This window comes from Elephas maximus, chromosome 8 (assembly GCF_024166365.1).
Source record: "Elephas maximus indicus isolate mEleMax1 chromosome 8, mEleMax1 primary haplotype, whole genome shotgun sequence".
Lineage (NCBI taxonomy): Eukaryota > Metazoa > Chordata > Mammalia > Proboscidea > Elephantidae > Elephas > Elephas maximus.
Genome location: NC_064826.1, coordinates 16,517,199 through 16,534,319, shown reverse-complemented (window position 1 = coordinate 16,534,319; position 17,121 = coordinate 16,517,199). Strand labels below are relative to the sequence as shown.

Here is a 17,121-nt window from a genome sequence, read left to right as displayed (position 1 = left end):
TTGAGCTTAGAGCAAATGGAGAAGATCTCTATGTGCTGATAGGGAGATTTCTAAATGTACTATTGAGTCAAAAAAGAAAGTTGAAAAACTACATGTATAGTATGAGCCAATTTGTGTAAGAATTGAGATGATAAATATTTAAATATATGTCCTATATAAAATATAGATATAAATGCTTGTTAAAAAATAAGCTTGTTAGTGCTTAGAAAATTCCTGGATTGACAGTGTAAAAAAACCAATAAAAACAGTTACCCATGGGAAATGGAAAAGGGTGGTGGAGAATAGGAAAGGACTTACTTTATACCCTCTACACTGTGAACTTACTCGTCATGAGCATCTATTACTTTAATAATAAATATTGTTAAAGATGGTACTTTTGAAGATTTTTTTTATGACTTGGGAAAATGTTTAGGCTATATTGTTGAAGGGAAAAACCAAGGGAAATTGTAACCCTCATTCATTGCTTGGTGGGATTGTAAAATGGTGCAGCCACTACGGGAAAGTTTAGAGGTTCATCAAAAAGTTAAACACAAAATTACCAGATGATCCAGCAATTCCACTCCTGGGTATATACCCAAGAGAACTGAAAGGAGGAATGCAAACAGATACTTGTACACCAGTGTTCATTGCGGAACCATGCACCAAAGCCAAAATATGGAAACAACCCAATTGTCCATCAACAGATGAATAGTTGAACAAAATGTGGTATATACATACAATGGAATATGACTCAGCCATAAAGAGAAATGAAGTTCTGATACATGCTAAGTACATGGATGAACCTTGAAAACATTATGCTGAGTGAAATAAGTCAGGCACAGAAGGGCAAATATTATATGATTCTACTTACATGAAGGATGGCACAGGACCTGGCAATATTTTGTTCTGTTGTACACAGGGTTGCTATGAGTTGGAACTGACTCGATGGCACCTAACAACAGCAACAACTTATATGAAGTATCTAGAATAGGCGAATAAATAGAGACCAGGGTTTCTTGGTGGTTACTAGGGGCGGGAGGGAGGGGGAGAGAGGGAGACATTGCTCAGGGGGCACCGAGCTTCTGTTAAGGGTGATGGAGACACTTGGAAACAGACAGTGGTGATGGTGGCCCAACCTGATGAGCTTAATTAACGTCGCTGAATCGTTGAAATGGCGAACGTTTTGTTGTATGTATACTTATTATATAAAACCCCCCACTCCATGCACGGTGACCCAAGGAATGTGAAAAACGAGCCTGTGTGCATTTTTGTAGTATATGTGAGCGTGTGTGTGTGTGTGCATGTGCGTGTGTTAGGAAGAAAGAGAGAGATGGACAGACAGAAACTCCTTTTTGTAAAATGCTTTGGAAGGCATACCAAAATAATGTTAGTAGATTATATTTTATTTTACATTTTCAATGAAAAGTTATTAGAAAAACAGTCAATCCTTCCACTTGTTCCATGCATCCTGGGTTAATACTTGATTTGACCTTGCTTCCTGGGCCGTCCTCTAGCTCAGTGGAGGAGAAAATTGTTCAAGCCCCCTGGTCTTTGGTGTCTGTCTCTGGGTGTGTGATGAGTCTTCTGGACCCCATTGTAATATTTGCTCCCTAAGTATTTTGTCTTTTCGCGCTTTTCTTTTTACATCTCTCTGTCTGCTTCTTGTTGTCCTTCAGTTCCTTGTTGCTGTTTTTCTCTTCATTTGGATTTTTAGCTTCACTTTATTTTTTATTCCATCGTCTTCACCCTTTGTCTGTCATTTGAACCAGGACTCTGGTTTACTTTTGTCCTCTCCACACCATTATTCTCTCTGCATGTTCAGCCAGATCGCAGAGCTATGGGGAATTCCTGTTAGGGCAGCTGTTCCCTGTTGCGTTATTCAGGTAGATTTTCTTACTCAGAACATATTATCTTTGACAGATATTTCTGAGCTCAGTTTGATTTAACAAACTTTTATGAGTACTTGCTCTTTGACAGGTACTGTGCCAGCTGTTAGGGTCGTAGAGCTGAATGTATTACTTACTAGATTTACAACTTAGAGTTCAGCTCATTTCTGTCATTTTTAATTTGATGATAAAATCACCCAAATGAGCTGCAGCTGCAAATTTTGGACATAGCTAGATGCATTTATTACAAAGTGAAAGAATGGAGAAAAGTTCTAATTAAAAATTTAATGTCTAATAAGCTGTTAGCATTTTTTAAAACAAAACAAAAAAGTAATTATTTTCCTGGCTTGAAATATTGAAATCACACATGTTTAAAAGTAGAGCCTTACTAGTTGGATGGATGGTTAACTTCCAGAAAGGTCTTGGGCTCTGGTGGTAGTGGTTGTTGCTTATTTCTTCTTGGTATAATTTGCTTTGTAGTTTTTCTGTCCTCTACCATATGATTTTTAAATAGCAGACGGCATTCACTCACAATGTACAATTAGTAATTTTGGGGGACTATCTTATTATCTTATCTTATTATCTTATACTAAATTGAAGAGCAAAGATGTCACCTTGAAGACTAAGGTGCACCTGACCCAAGCCATGGTATTTTCAATCGCATCATATGCATGTGAAAGCTGGACAGTGAATAAGCAAGACCGAAGAACAATTGACACCTTTGAATTGTAGTGTTGGCGAAGAATATTGAGTATATACCATGGACTGCCAAAAGAACGAACAAATCTGTCTTGGAAGAAGTACAACCAGAATGCTCCTTAGAAGCAAGGATGGCGAGACTGTGTCTTACATACTTTGGACATGCTGTCAGGAGGGATCAGTCCCTGGAGAAGGACATCATGCTTGGCGGGGTACAGGGTCAGCGGAAAAGAGGAAGACCCTCAACGAGGTGGATTGACACAGTGGCTGCAACAATGAGCTCAGGCATAACAACGATTTTAAGGATGGCTCAGAACCGGCCAGTGTTTCGTTCTGTTGTGCATGGGCTCGGTATGAGTTGCAACTGACTTGACAGCACCTAACAACAACAACGCATCTTATACTAAAAAGGAGCTGTGGTGATGCAGTGATTAAAGCTCTTGGCAGCTAACTGAAAGGCCAGCAGTTTGACCCTACCAGCCATTCCATGGGAGAAAGACCTGGCCATCTGCTTTCGTAAAAATGGCAGCCTAGAAAACCCTATGGGGCAGTTCTAGTCTGCCCTATAGGGTGTTTGGGTTAGCGTTGACTTGATGGCAACTGGTATCTTATGCTAAGGACTGTAAGGTGGGGTCAACGATCAACACATCTGCTAACCAAAACGTTGGAAGTTTGAATCCACTCAGAAGTGGCTTGAAAGAAAGGCCTGGTGATGTACTTCTGAAGAACCAGCCAGTGAAAACCCTGTGAAGTACAGATCTGTTCTGACACACGTGGGGTCGCCACGAGTCAGGGCTGACCCAGCAGCAGCTTCTTTGGTTTGGCCTGGCCTTATACCAGGAGGAGTTGTAGTTAACACCACTACGGACATCTTCTTCAACTTTCAGCTGTGAATGGATCTGTAATCATATGTATTTAAAAAGATAAAGTAGTCCTATCAATATTTCTTTCAAAATAAAGTAGTTCGGAGCTTTCCAGTTAATTAGAAGCTTGAAAATGAACAATTTAATTTTGATTTCTTTTTTAGTTTTGAAAAATACTTTTTCTGGGAGATTCAAATGCTTTGAGGGTGTTGAGTAATTAATACATTTTCAACTTTATCTCTGATCTATGGTGAGAACAGGCCCTTTTTTTCTCTTCAGAAATGGAAGTGAGGGACATACTATATAAATGCAGTATTTTATGATAGTACCTGCTTTTCCATTGAGCTTCATGTTCCTGGTAACTAAATGAGTGGGTCGAGCCCCTTTCTGTTGAACTCTTGAGACTAAATTCATCCATAAAAGAAAAAAATAAAAAATTCAAAAGTCATTTCCAGAGTTACTTGCCTTTGGGTTAGTGTTCACAAAGGAGAAAATTGAAGCCCAGGGGAAAATTTCAGAGAGAGAGAGAGGGAGATGAGTCTATGAAAATAGTTTTGCAGTAAATTCTTTCTAAAAGTTTATTGATAGAGTTTGAGGGCCCCTCTGGCTCTGATAATAAAGTTGGTGGGTTATGTTTTTCCGAGTTGAAATGGCAAGTAACTGTATTTAACTGAAATATATTTTCAGGTGAAAACTGAGAAAATAATTGTAGGTTTTAACCTGAAGTGAATCACGGTTACATCTGTGTTTATAGAAGTGTGTATTGTTTTGAATACATATATACACATTTTGGTGTGCACACACGTGTGTACTCATGGCGCTGCTGCACGTATAGGGTCGGCAGGCAGTAGTCCAGCTGTAGTCCTGAATTTTCCTGCTGATCGATACCTTTGTTTATCAATGCTTTAAACATTTGTCCACTTCATTAGAAAAATTATTATAAACGAATTATATGTTTTTTCTATCATTTGAAGTTGAAACTACATTTTTTCTTAATTGCTCAGTAAACAAACAAGCGAACAAAAAACCCGAGAAAATCCCACACCCGCTGCTGTGGAGTCGGTTCCGACTCGCAGCAGCCCCACTTGTTACCAGGTAGGACTCCTCCACAGGGTTTCCTGGGCTGTAATCTTTACATGAGCAGATCACCAGGTCTTTCTTCTGTGGCACTGCTGAGTAGGTTCAAACCTCCCACCTTGAGATTAGTAGTCAAGTGTAACTAAGGGACCGTAATTGCTCAGTAGCACCACTACGAGCATCAGTGGTTATTCTGACTCTTTGGGCATGTGCATCGAGGGGGCTAACAAGGTGTGTCGAGCAGGTGTTGCAACTGGAGTAAAATGAAGGTAAAAGCAGTTGAGGTAATCAAAACAACCAAATCTGTTGCCATCGAGTCAACTCTGACTCGTAGTGACCGTATAGCACAGAACAGAAGTGCCCCGTAGGATTTCCAAGGCTGCAAATCCTCATGGAATCACACTGTCACAGCTTTCTCCCACGGAGCTGCCGGTGGGTTCCAACTGCTGACTTTTGGTTAGCAGCTGAGTGCTTAACCACGGTGCCACCAGGATTCCGCGAAGACGAGGTTGGAGAAAGGAAAAATGAGAGGACAGAAGTTGTGAATATATACAAGATGAAAGAACAGAAATCTGTTATCTAACTGACTTTCTAAAGAGACCAACTGTTGTGACAAATTATCGGACTCGAAGGTTCAGATTTGTAGCTACATTATCCTGGAAGTGACCAAACTAGTAAGAGAGATTAATTTTCATTTTTTCAGAATGGTTCCATTGGCTTTTCTTAGGATAGTCTAGGCAAGCAGGAACCTATAGCTTTCAATGTAGGAAAAGAGCTGTGGGAACTGACTGCCCACTCAGTTTCTCATAAATGCCGCGTCTTTCACTTTTGTGAGCCCTGGCGGCATAGGGTTAAGCACTTGGCCACTAACTTGAACCCAGCAGCTGTTCCATGGGAGAAAGATGTGACAGTCTGCTTCCGTAAAGATTACAGCTTTGGAAACCCTATGGGCTCATTCTGTTCTATCGTTCAGGGTTGCTATGGGTTGGAATCGACTTGATGGTAATGGGTTTGGTTTTTTGGTTTTGGTTACTTTTGTCTCTTATACTTAACATTTCACATTAATCTGCAAATGATTCTAACGATCAGAAATGTGCTAAGTTTGGTTTAGCTCATGTCTCAGCCTTACTTGCATCCTTAGCACTGAGCACAGCGCCAAGCATATAATAAATCAAAAAAGAACCTGTTGCTGTCGAGTCAGTTCCAACTCATAGCGACCCTATAGGACAGAGTAGAACTGCCCCATAGGGCTTCCGAGGAGCAGCTGGTGGGTTTGAACTGCTGACCTTTTGTTTAGCAGCTGAGCTCTTAAGCACTGCGACACAAAGATTGCTTGAGTAATGATTTCCTCTCCCCTGTAACAAGTGAAAGGATAGGTTAGTGACCTCCATCATTGTCCTCAAGGGCTAGGACAGTGCCTCACACATTGTCAGCACTCAGTAAAAGTAACACCCTAAATGATAATTTTGTCCTTCACTATGAAGTTTGTTTTTCAAAGTTTTCTGAAAGAGCATGTTTATTTTTTTATTCCTTTGCAAATAAACACATCCTGACAACCCTGGTGGTGTAATTGTAAAGTGCTACAGCTGCTTACCAAAAGGTCCGCAGTTTGGATCCACGAGGTGCTCCTTGGAAACCCTATGGGGCAGTTCTACTCTGTCCTATAGGGTCACTATGAGTCAGAATTGACTTGACAGCAACGGGGTTTTTTTTTTTTTTTTTTTTTCAGCCCCTTGGTTCCATAGGAATGTGGGAGGGAGAAATGGATGTCTCAGTATCACTCAGTGGGATTGGATGTTTTTCAGAGTTGCATAATCCTCCCCTCTCATTTTGATAAAGCTTTCTCAGGGTGCCATCTCTTCGTGCTTCCGCTTTGCCTGGCCTCCCTTTGCAGCCCACTGTGAGAATCCCTTCCCAAGGCAGCTACTGAGGACGTGGAAAGAGGTGGTAGCCATGGCTTTGGCCTCTTTACGCTTGGGGACTTGACTGAGATGTGTATGCAATACAGCTGTGTCCTTGAGGGGAGGTGCAGGTAGTTTTTCCCTTTGCATCATCTACATGCTTGTGCTTAGCAGGCGCTCATAAATGGGAATTCACTTGAAATTCTCATTGTTTCTATAGTTTTTGTGTCATTTAAAATTAATATGTTTATTCTGGAGATTCAGAAGTTAATCATTAAGGTGAGGGGCTAAGCCTTTTTGGAAAAGGTGAAATGGGTAATCAAATACAGAATTAACCTGCTTGAGAGTTTTTAGATCACCTTTTATTGCTGTGATTCTCGATTTGATGAAATTTATGAACCTCTGTTAATGAGAAGTAAATGTAGCAAACCCCCAGAATATGTCAAGAACTCCAGATTGAAAAACACAAGCTAAATACGGTTTAACTACTGTTAGACTTTTATTCAGTTATTACGACTTGATGCCATTTGAGCTTACTTTGTTGATAAATTAGTTTTTGATACAGAGTAAAGGAGGGTACTGAGATTGCTTGGCATAATTTGGTTCTACAGTGGTCATCCATGTGATTCAGAATATACTTACCATAGTTTTCTGAAATGTAACTTGGAAATGAAAAGACAAAATGAAAGTTTACATAGTTGGGACACTTAGAATACTTTAGGCCTCTCTGTGACAGTCACGGCTCTATTGGCAGTAGACTGGGGAGTTGTTGGAAGTCACAGTGTAAAGCGCGCCCATGACAAGAGCGCTCAGATGGGCCTGTACTGTACCTTGAACTGATATTGGAGAATGTGGTAACTGCTGCTGCTTTCCCCCTTCAGCTCCCTCGTGAAAGATGCTTCTCCTGGGCCTCTGATTGATGTCACAAACCTCCCAACTTCCAGGAAATTCCTTGATACCTCGCAGTATTCTACTTCTGGAAGCTCTAGTGGTAAGTATTTAATTCTTCAGCCACTAAACTTCTTGTTCCTGTGCTGCAGTTTCAAGGTTTCTAGGTGGGGAACCCCAGGGGAGCTGGGTGGGTGGTCCTGAGCCAGGCCTGGGAGCCTGTGGTGACTCTTCGTTACCCAAAGGTGGGACCCTTGGAGAGAGTAAGATATACAGTGATGGTGGTCCTGTTGCCTTATCAGAGTTGAAGTATTTGCAGCAGCTGAACCTGGCCTGCCTGCTGAATCCAGCTGTAGATGTGTTTTGCTTGTTTTTTGCCAGTTAAATTGGGTGCTTTTTGGTAGAGTGTACTTTCCTGTTTGCCATAGCCTCTATCGTTCCTGCTAGCTTGCACCCAGCTGCTTCCTGTACTGTCTGTGCTTGGTCCTGTCCTATATCCCGGCTCCTTTGTATCCTCTGGCAGCCCCTCCTCGTGGTGTGCCTTCCCCCGCATCCCCGTGTTTTGGTTATAAGACGGTCATCTGGGTGATCCCGAAAATACTTACACAGTTTTTTTTAAAGAATGTAGCGTCAAAATGAAAAGACAAAATAAAAATTTTGGCATAGTTCCTCCACCCCCAACACCCTTCCCCCCGACACACACAGGTGTGCTTTGATGAAATATCCACAAACTAGTCCCATTTTGTCTTAGGGGCCACCTGATATCCTATTGAGAGGAGAGCCAATTTAAGCAAAATTTAAGGCTCGGGAGGGAGAACGTACTTAGAGTCAGAATGCAGAGGTTTGGGGAGTTCTGGAGTTCCTCAGGCCTGCCCCTTCAGAGAGCTCTACTCAGCTGGGCTCAGAGACTGTGTGGGCCTCAGTGAAGAGTTCTAAGAGTTCTCTGCTGTGGCAGCCTTGGTGGCGAGACAGGACAGGGTGTCTCCTGAGGGATGCCCACAGGTGCCTTTATGTGCAGCAGCCAAAGTCCTCAGTGCCTTTGAAAGAAATAGCATTACCTATTGTTGTTGGCTTTTCAGATAAAAATTTAAGAATAGTTCTTAAGCTTGAAATAATGAAAAGGTAGAAAAATAATTTGGACTCAATACATTTTATGTGACAAATTGAAAATGTTTCTTTTTTTTTTTTTAATTAACTTTTATTAAGCTCCAAGTGAACATTTACAAATCCATTCAGTCTGTCACATGTAAGTTTACGTACATCTTACTCCCTTCTCCCACTTGCTCTCCCCCTATTGAGTCAGCCCTTTCAGTCTCTCGTTTCCTGACAATTTTGCCAGCTTCCCTCTCTCTCTATCTTCCCATCCCCCCTCTGAAAATGTTTCTTTTGAGAGTTAACAATGTATTGTTGCTGGAGTGTATTTAATTACATTTTCAGATGTCATTTAAATTATTTTAGCTTTATTTAGGCTTAAAATCTTGAAGTTTATTACTTTTATTGTAGGAAAGTATTGGAATTATTTTATAATAGCTTTTCCTTTTACCAGTCTACTAATTAGTGATTTTTAAGAAGACCCTAAGTGCGTATTCTTCTTAGGATACTCTACAGAGGTTTGTACGCTAGCCTCTTTGTTTTCTCCTCTTTTCTAATGTGGTAGTGTTATTTTTTGAGTTTTGACACATACTTTGAGCTGTTGTAGAGCTGTGGAATTACTAAGCAGAAAATATGTTTGTACTTATTTTTTATATTTTACCCCTGCCTTCTGTTGAAATTATCAGTTGTTACATCTTTGTGTTTCTATAATGTGAATCATCACTACTTAGCTTGATTATATCATTTTACAGAAATGTTGACAAGTCAGCGGCCAAGTGAAATACAGTTTCTAATTGTTTGTGAAGAAACTGTAGCTCAGGCTTTTTTGCAAATTAAAAGGGCTGTGTAAATATCAATAAACTGAACAGATGCCAGTTAATGGCACATTTCAGTAGAAACTAATTTTGCTACATCTATTATTTTTTATTATTATTTATTATTTTTTTATTATTTTTAATAAAGTGGCTCTTATTTTTGATGGGCGCTTTTTCCGTCAGGCCCTGTAGTTGGCATTTACTCGGCAGAGTTCATGGCGACGCTGTGACTTTGGCCATGTGTTCCTTTGTTTTCAGGAAAGACTCTTGAAGAGTGGCATGGTAGTTGATGGAGCTGGGACCGTGATGGCTACTGCTTGTAGAGATGTGTACAGACCTTCCTTTTTGTTAGGAGGTTGATTTTCTCGCTGTTTTGAAGACTGTTGATCTTGTGATTTTTCTGTGTGTGACTGAAAAAGAGGTAGTTAAAATATTATTGATGAAGGTCAGTAGTACTAGTAGTTACCACGTGTTTAATACTACGTATGAAGCCATGTTTTAGGTGCTTTACATGATTTAAGTCATTTAATCATTCAGTGATCTTATGAGATGGGTACTGTCATTAGCCCTGTTTTATAGACAAGGAAACTGAGGCACAGGGAGGTTAATAACTTCAGCATACACAGCTGTGAAGCTTATACATCTGGCAAGCAGCGGAGCCACGGTTTCAGCTCTGGAGCCAGGCGTCAGAGTACGCATTTCTGACTCATTTGTTTTGCTGGAAATAAGCTGGGGATGCTGTGTATAGTTTTCTGTTGCTGCCGTAGCAAATTGCCACAAATTTAGCATTTTAAGCAGCATGAATGTTTTATCCCACGGGTCTGTGGGTCAGAAGCCAAATGTGGGTCTCACTGCGTAAAAATCAAGGGATTGGCAGGGCTGCATTCCTTCCTGGAGGCTCTAGGGGAGAATCCATTTATTTGACTTTTCTAGCTTTTAGCAGTCACCACATTCCTTGGCTCACGGCCCTTTCCTTCGTCTTCAAAGCTAACAATGGTGGGTCACATCCTGCTCGTGTCGCATCTCTCTGACTTTTAGTGGCTAAGTGCTACAGCTGCTAACCAAAAGTGCGAAGTCAAGCCATGGATTGACAGACATAAGCAGCCTATTAACAGGAAAATGATTAGCATCTACTTAATGTTCCTACATATTAATGAGGAAAAGAAGTGGTATAATAAAAACCTGGACAAACAGTAGGCAGCTCACCAAAGAGACTCAAAGTGGTTTGTGTACATGGAAAGATTGGCATTTATCTGATGGGTTACATATCCAGAATATATAAAGAACTCCTATAAATCCATAAGACAAGCTAATAGAAAAGTAGACACAAATATGGGCAGGCAGTTTGCGTAAAGGGGGAACCCATACTAGTAAACATATGAAAAGCTGCTTATGCTTATTGGTTAATCAGGTATTATTTTTAAACTAATTTTACAAAGGTGGAAACTGAATCCAGAAAGACTGAGTGATAGGTCCAAGTTCAACCAAGATGGTCGTTGTTGGAGCCTAGCCTCATGCTGTTTCCACTCTAAATAGTCAGGGGGATGCATTTTTGTAAGCCTTTCTTATTATCTTCATCAGTCACGGTTTTTTCAGGGAAGCTAATGTCTAATTTAGATGTAGCAATTCAACTGTAACTTAGGTAGAAGGACGGTACAAGTGTGGAGTAAAGCCAATGATTGTAGGAGAATGTTGGCTTAAGCTTCTGGACTCGCAGGATGTCCCTTCATTTGGCAAGCTTACTTTGGAACATTTTGACTGAGCGATTACTCCCAGGGTACACAGGCATTTCATTTGTGGCTTCTTCATTCATTTTATTCAATCTACTGCTGGGATTGCTGTGAATATGACTGTAATGGGACTGGACTTCTTGCTTCTTTTCTTTTTTTACTGTCTTAGTTTAAGCAATAACAGCTAAAGAGAGCACATACCAAGTCATTTTTTCCCTCTTGCTGGCGTTTCTTTTTTAACGTGCTTTTTATTTCACAACGTCTTGTTCTGAGACTTGATATTTACCGTAAGGATTTTTGGTCTGATATTTTAAAAATTCGCTCTGTTTGGAATGGGAGCTATGTATCCTGAGATGCATACACATGAAATAAGAGGACATGAAGTTTCTCTTCTTGGCACTCCCTTGTTTAGAAAGTTAAAATTAGATTCTCAGAAATAATGCGATGTCTTTTGAGTTACTGCTGTCCTTAGATCAGAGCCTCCCTTGGCATCTTGTCACCTCTTTCTAAAGTGTCCTTATGTTTGCTTTTAGTGCTCTTAGTGAATATCTTTGTGAATTTCTCATATGCATGCAAAAACTGGACAATGAATAAGGAAGTTTGAAGAAGAATTGGTGCCTTTGAATTCTGGTGCTGGTGAAGAACATTGACTGTACCATGGACTGCCAGAAGAACAAACAAATCTGTCTTAGAGGAAGCACAGGCAGAAAGCTCCTTAGAAGCAAGGATGGCAAGACTACGTCTTACGTACTTTGGACATGTTATCAAGAGGGATCAGTCCCTGGAGAAGGACATCCTGCTTGGTAAAGTAGAGGGTCATTGAAAAAGAGGAAGACCCTCAACAAGATGGATTAACGCAGTGGCTGCAACAATGGGCTCAAGCATAACAATGATTGTGAGGATGACGCAGGACCCGGCAGTGTTTCATTCTGTTGTACGTGGGGTTGTTATGAAATCAGAACCAACCAATGGCTCCTAACAACATGATTGTTCATAAGTGGAGTTGAGGACTGTATACAAGCGAGACAAAACAGAATGGTGGAATTAGTAGTTCAGATATTTCTAAATGTAAAAATAAAGCAAGGCCAGAGTTTATTTAAATTAACTTTTATTTAAGATAATTTTTAATTATTTTAAAATTTATCCATTATCATTTGTATTCCTTTTGTTTTAAGAAATCCATTACTACCATGATTTCATGATACGTATCTTTTATAAAGTACCTATTTTTAAATATAAAGTATTATATTATTCATGTTGTATATTTTGGAGCTCACTATAACCATCGCCCTATGTACTTCCCACGAGATTAATAAACCTTAATATTTGCTTCAGATTCTCTTTTTTCAAGAAATAAAACATTATAGGCACAATGAAGGAGCCCTGATGGCTCAGTGATTAAAATGCTGAGCTGCTAACTGAAATGTCAGCACTTTGGACCCTCCAGCTGCTCCATGGGAGAAAGATGTGCAGTCTGCATCCAGAAAAATTACAGCCTTGGAAATGCTATGGGGCAGCTCTATCCTGTCCTTTACGGTCACCATGAGTTGAAATTGACTTGATGGCCACAAATCCTTCGATTCCTTTCTTCTCTCTCTACCCCAGATCAAAAAAAAAAAAAAAAGAAAACCTGTTGCCCTGGAGTTGATTCTGACTCATAGTGACCCTACGCGTTAAACCTGTTGCCGTCGAGTCGATTCCGACTCATAGTGACCCTGTAGGACAGAGTAGAACTTCCCCACAAGAGTTTCCAAGGAGCGCCTGGTGGATTCGAACTGCCGACCTTTTGGTTAGCAGCTGAAGCACTTAACCACTATGTCACCAGGGTTTCCCATAGTGACCCTAGAGGACAGAATAGAACTGCCTTGTAGGGTTTCCAAGGAGCGGATGGTGAATCCGAACTGCCGACCTTTTGGTTAAGAACCAAGCTCTTAACCACTGCGCCACCAGGGCTCCTTTTAGTAACCGTACATACACAATGCACAAAAAGTTGGGAAGCTGTGCTCTTAGGGTGCATGTGTGTATATAGAAATGTTGTGCATTTTAAACTTATTTTCCACAGACTCCTCCCAGCAGTATATAATTTATTTCTCTCCTTCCTTGACTTTAAAATTGGTTTTGTTAGACTTAAACAATTTTTGTAAATTAATTTTTGCAATTCTGACAGACTTTGTGTTTGTAGCTTACATTTCTCTGGTTTCTAGTGGCATGTATATGGACAATTTATATCTCTTCTGTGAGTTGCCTGTTGTTCAGTTTATTATGCCATTTCTTCCTTAGTACGTAGGGCACTTAAGTGTATACCAATCATTTTTCTGTTAATTGGTTGCTTGCCTATAGCTGCTTACAGCTTATCTTCTTTATGTTTTCTTATTATTGTACAGATGTGTTACATTTTATTTTAATGTAGTTAAGGTCATCAATATTTTTCTATATAATCTGTACTCCTGTCTTAAGAAACCGTTTTCTAGTATGATTTCCTAAAATATATTTGCTTGTGTTTTCTTAGTATTTTATAGGTTTACTTTTAAAACTTAGGTCTCTCAAGCTATTTGGAATTTATGTTTTCATTGACTTCTTTTCATCATTAGTGATTGAGTTTTTTTTTTTATTAACTTTTATTGAGCTTCAAGTGAACGTTTAGAAATCAAGTCAGTCTGTCACATATAAGTTTATATACATCTTACTCCTTACTCCCACTTGCTCTCCCCCTAATGAGTCAGCCCTTCCAGTCTCTCGTTTCGTGACAATTTTGCCAGCTTCCTACTCTCTCTATCCTCCCATCCCCTCTCCAGACAGGAGATGCCACCACAGTCTCAAGTGTCCGCCTGATATAATTAGCTCACTCTTCTTCAGCATCTCTCTCCTACCCACTGTCCAGTCCCTTTCATGTCTGATGAGTTGTCTTCGGGAAGGGTTCCTGTCTTGTGCCAACAAAAGGTTTGGGGACCATGCCCGCCGGGATTCCTCTAGTCACAGTCAGACCATTAAGTATGGTATTTTCATGAGAATTTGGGGTCTGCATCCCACTGATCTCCTGCTCCCTCAGGGGTTCTCTATTGTGCTCCCTGTGAGGGCAGTCATCAATTGTGGCCGGGCACCAACTAGTTCTTCTGGTCTCAGGATAATGTAGGTCTCTGGTTCATGTGGCCCTTTCTGTCTCTTGGGCTCTTAGTTATCATGTGGCGTTGGTGTTCTTCATTCTCCTTTGATCCAGGTGGGTTGAGACCAATTGATGCATCTTAGATGGCTGCTCGTTAGCATTTAAGACCCCAGATGCCACATTTCAAAGTGGGATGCAGAATGTTTTCATAATAGAATTATTTTGCCAATTGACTTAGAAGTCTCCTTAGAGCATGGTTCCCAAACCCCTGCCCTTGCTCTGCTGACCTTTGAAGCATTCATTTTATCCCGGAAACTTCTTTGCTTTTGGTCTAGTCCAATTCGGCTGACCTTCCATGTATTGAGTGTTGTCCTTCCCTTCACCTAAAGCAGTTCTTATCTACTAACTAATCAGTAAAAAACCCTCTCCCTCCCCCCTCGTAACCACAAAAGTATGTGTTCTTCTCAGTTTATACTATTTCTCAAGATCTTATAATAGTGGTCTTATACAATATTTGTCCTTTGGCCTCTGACTGATTTCGCTCAGCATCATGCCTTCCAGGTTCCTCCATGTTATGAAATGTTTCACAGATTCGTCACTGTTCTTTATCGATGCGTAGTATTCCATTGTGTGAATATACCACTGTTTATTTACCCATTCATCCATTGATGGACACCTTGGTTGCTTCCAGCTTTTTGCTATTGTAAACAGAGCTGCAATAAACATGGGTGTGCATATATCTGTTTGTGTGAAGGCTCTTGTATCTCTAGGGTATATTCCAAGAAGTGGGATTTCTGGGTTGTATGGTAGTTCTATTTCTAACTGTTTAAGATAACGCCAGATAGATTTCCAAAGTGGTTGTACCATTTGACATTCCCACCAGCACTGTATAAGAGTTCCAATCTCTCTGCAGCCTCTCCAACATTTATTATTTTGTGTTTTTTGGATTAATGCCAGCCTTGTTGGAGTGAGATGGAATCTCATCGTAGTTTTAATTTGCATTTCTCTAATGGCTAATGATCGAGAGCATTTTCTCATGTATCTGTTAGCTGCCTGAATATCCTCTTTAGTGAAGTGTGTGTTCATTTCCTTTGCCCACTTCTTGATTGGGTTGTTTGTCTTTTTGTGGTTGAGTTTTGACAGAGTCATGTAGATTTTAGAGATCAGGCGCTGGTCGGAGATATCATAGCTGAAAATTCTTTCCCAGTCTGTAGGTGGTCTTTTTACTCTTTTGGTGAAGTCTTTAGATGAGCATAGGTGTTTGATTTTTAGGAGCTCCCAGTTATCTGGTTTCTCTTCATCATTTATGGTAATGTTTTGTATTCTGTTTATGCCTTGTATTAGGGCTCCTAGGGTTGTCCCTATTTTTTCCTCCATGATCTTTATCGTTTTAGTCTTTATGTTTAGGTCTTTGATCCACTTGGAGTTAGTTTTTGTGCTTGGTGTGAGGTATGTTTCATTTTTTTGCAAATGGATATCCAATTATGCCAGTACCATTTGTTAAAAAGACTATCTTTTCCCCAATTAACTGACGCTGGGCCTTTGTCAAATATCAGGTGCTCATATGTGGTTGGATTTATATCTGGGTTCTCAATTCTGTTCCACTGGTCTATGTGCCTGTTGTTGTACCAATACCAGGCTGTTTTGACTACTGTGGCTGTATAATAGGTTCTGAAATCAGGTAGAGTGAGGCCTCCCACTTTCTTCTTCTTTTTCAGTAATGCTTTGCTTATCCGGGGCTTCTTTCCCTTCCATATGAAGTTGGTGATTTGTTTCTCTATCACCTTAAAAAATGACATTGGAATTTGGATCGGAAGTGCATTGTATGTATAGGTGGCTTTTGGTAGAATAGACATTTTTACTATGTTAAGTCTTCCTATCCATGACCAAGGTATGTTTTTCCACTTAAGTAGGTCCTTTTGAATTTCTTGTAGTAGAGCTTTGTAGTTTTCTTTGTATAGGTCTTTTACATCCTTGGTAAGATTTATTCCTAAGTATTTTATCTTCTTGGGGGCTACCGTGAATGGTATTGATTTGGTTATTTCCTCTTCGGTGTTCTTTTTGTTGATGTAGAGGAATACAAATGATTTTTGTATGTTTATTTTATAACTTGAGACTCTGCCAAACTCTTCTATTAGTTTCAGTAGTTTTCTGGAGGATTCCTTAGGGATTTCTGTGTATAAGATCATGTCATCTGCAAATAGAGATAATTTTACTTCCTCCTTGCCAATCTGGTTGCCCTTTATTTCTTTGTCTAGCCTAATTGCCCTGGCTAGGACTTCTAGCACGATGTTGAATAAGAGCGGTGATAAAGGGCATCCTTGTCTGGTTCCCGTTCTCAAGCGAAATGCTTTCAGGTTCTCTCCATTTAGAATGATGTTGGCTGTTGGCTTTGCATATATGCCCTTTATTATGTTGAGGAATTTTCCTTCAATTCCTACTTTGGTGAGAGTTTTTATCATAAAAGGGAGTTGAACTTTGTCAAATGCCTTTTCTGCATCAATTGATAAGATCATGTGGTTTTTGTCTTTTGTTTTATTTATGTGGTGGATTACATTAATGGTTTTTCTGATATTAAACCAGCCTTGCATACCTGGTATAAATCCCACTTGATCAGGGTGAATTATTTATTTGATATGTTGTTGAATTCTATTGGCTAGAATTTTGTTGAGGATTTTTGCATCTATGTTCATGAGGGATATAGGTCTGTCATTTTCTTTTTTTGTGATGTCTTTACCTGGTTTTGGTATCAGGGAGATGGTGGCTTCATAGAATGAGTTGGGTAGTATTATGTCATTTTCTATGCTTTGAAATACCTTCAGTAGTAGTGGTGTTAACTCTTCTCTGAAAGTTTGGTAGAACTCTGCAGTGAAGCCGTCCGGGCCAGGGCTTTTTTTTTGTTGGGAGTTTTTTCATTACCGTTTCAATCTCTTTTTTGTTATGGGTCTATTTAGTTGTTCTACTTCTGAATGTGTTAGTTTAGGTAGGTAGTGTTTTTCCAGGAATTCATCCATTTCTTCTAGGTTTGCAAATTTGTTAGAGTACAATTTTTCATAATAATCTGAAATGATTCTTTTAATTTCAGTTG

At 39.9% G+C, this 17,121-nt stretch overlaps 1 protein-coding gene across 4 annotated transcripts in view; it reads left to right on the top strand.

The window, feature by feature from the left end:
- The window catches only part of EXOC4 (exocyst complex component 4), an 830,068-nt gene that overhangs the window by 62,098 nt on the left and 750,849 nt on the right, over window positions 1-17,121 (top strand). For all 4 annotated transcript variants that reach the window (XM_049894654.1, XM_049894656.1, XM_049894657.1 and 1 more), the window contains exon 5: window positions 7,287-7,396. In XM_049894654.1, coding sequence (XP_049750611.1) covers window positions 7,287-7,396 — 110 coding nt within the window. The remainder of the gene's footprint in view (window positions 1-7,286; window positions 7,397-17,121) is intronic.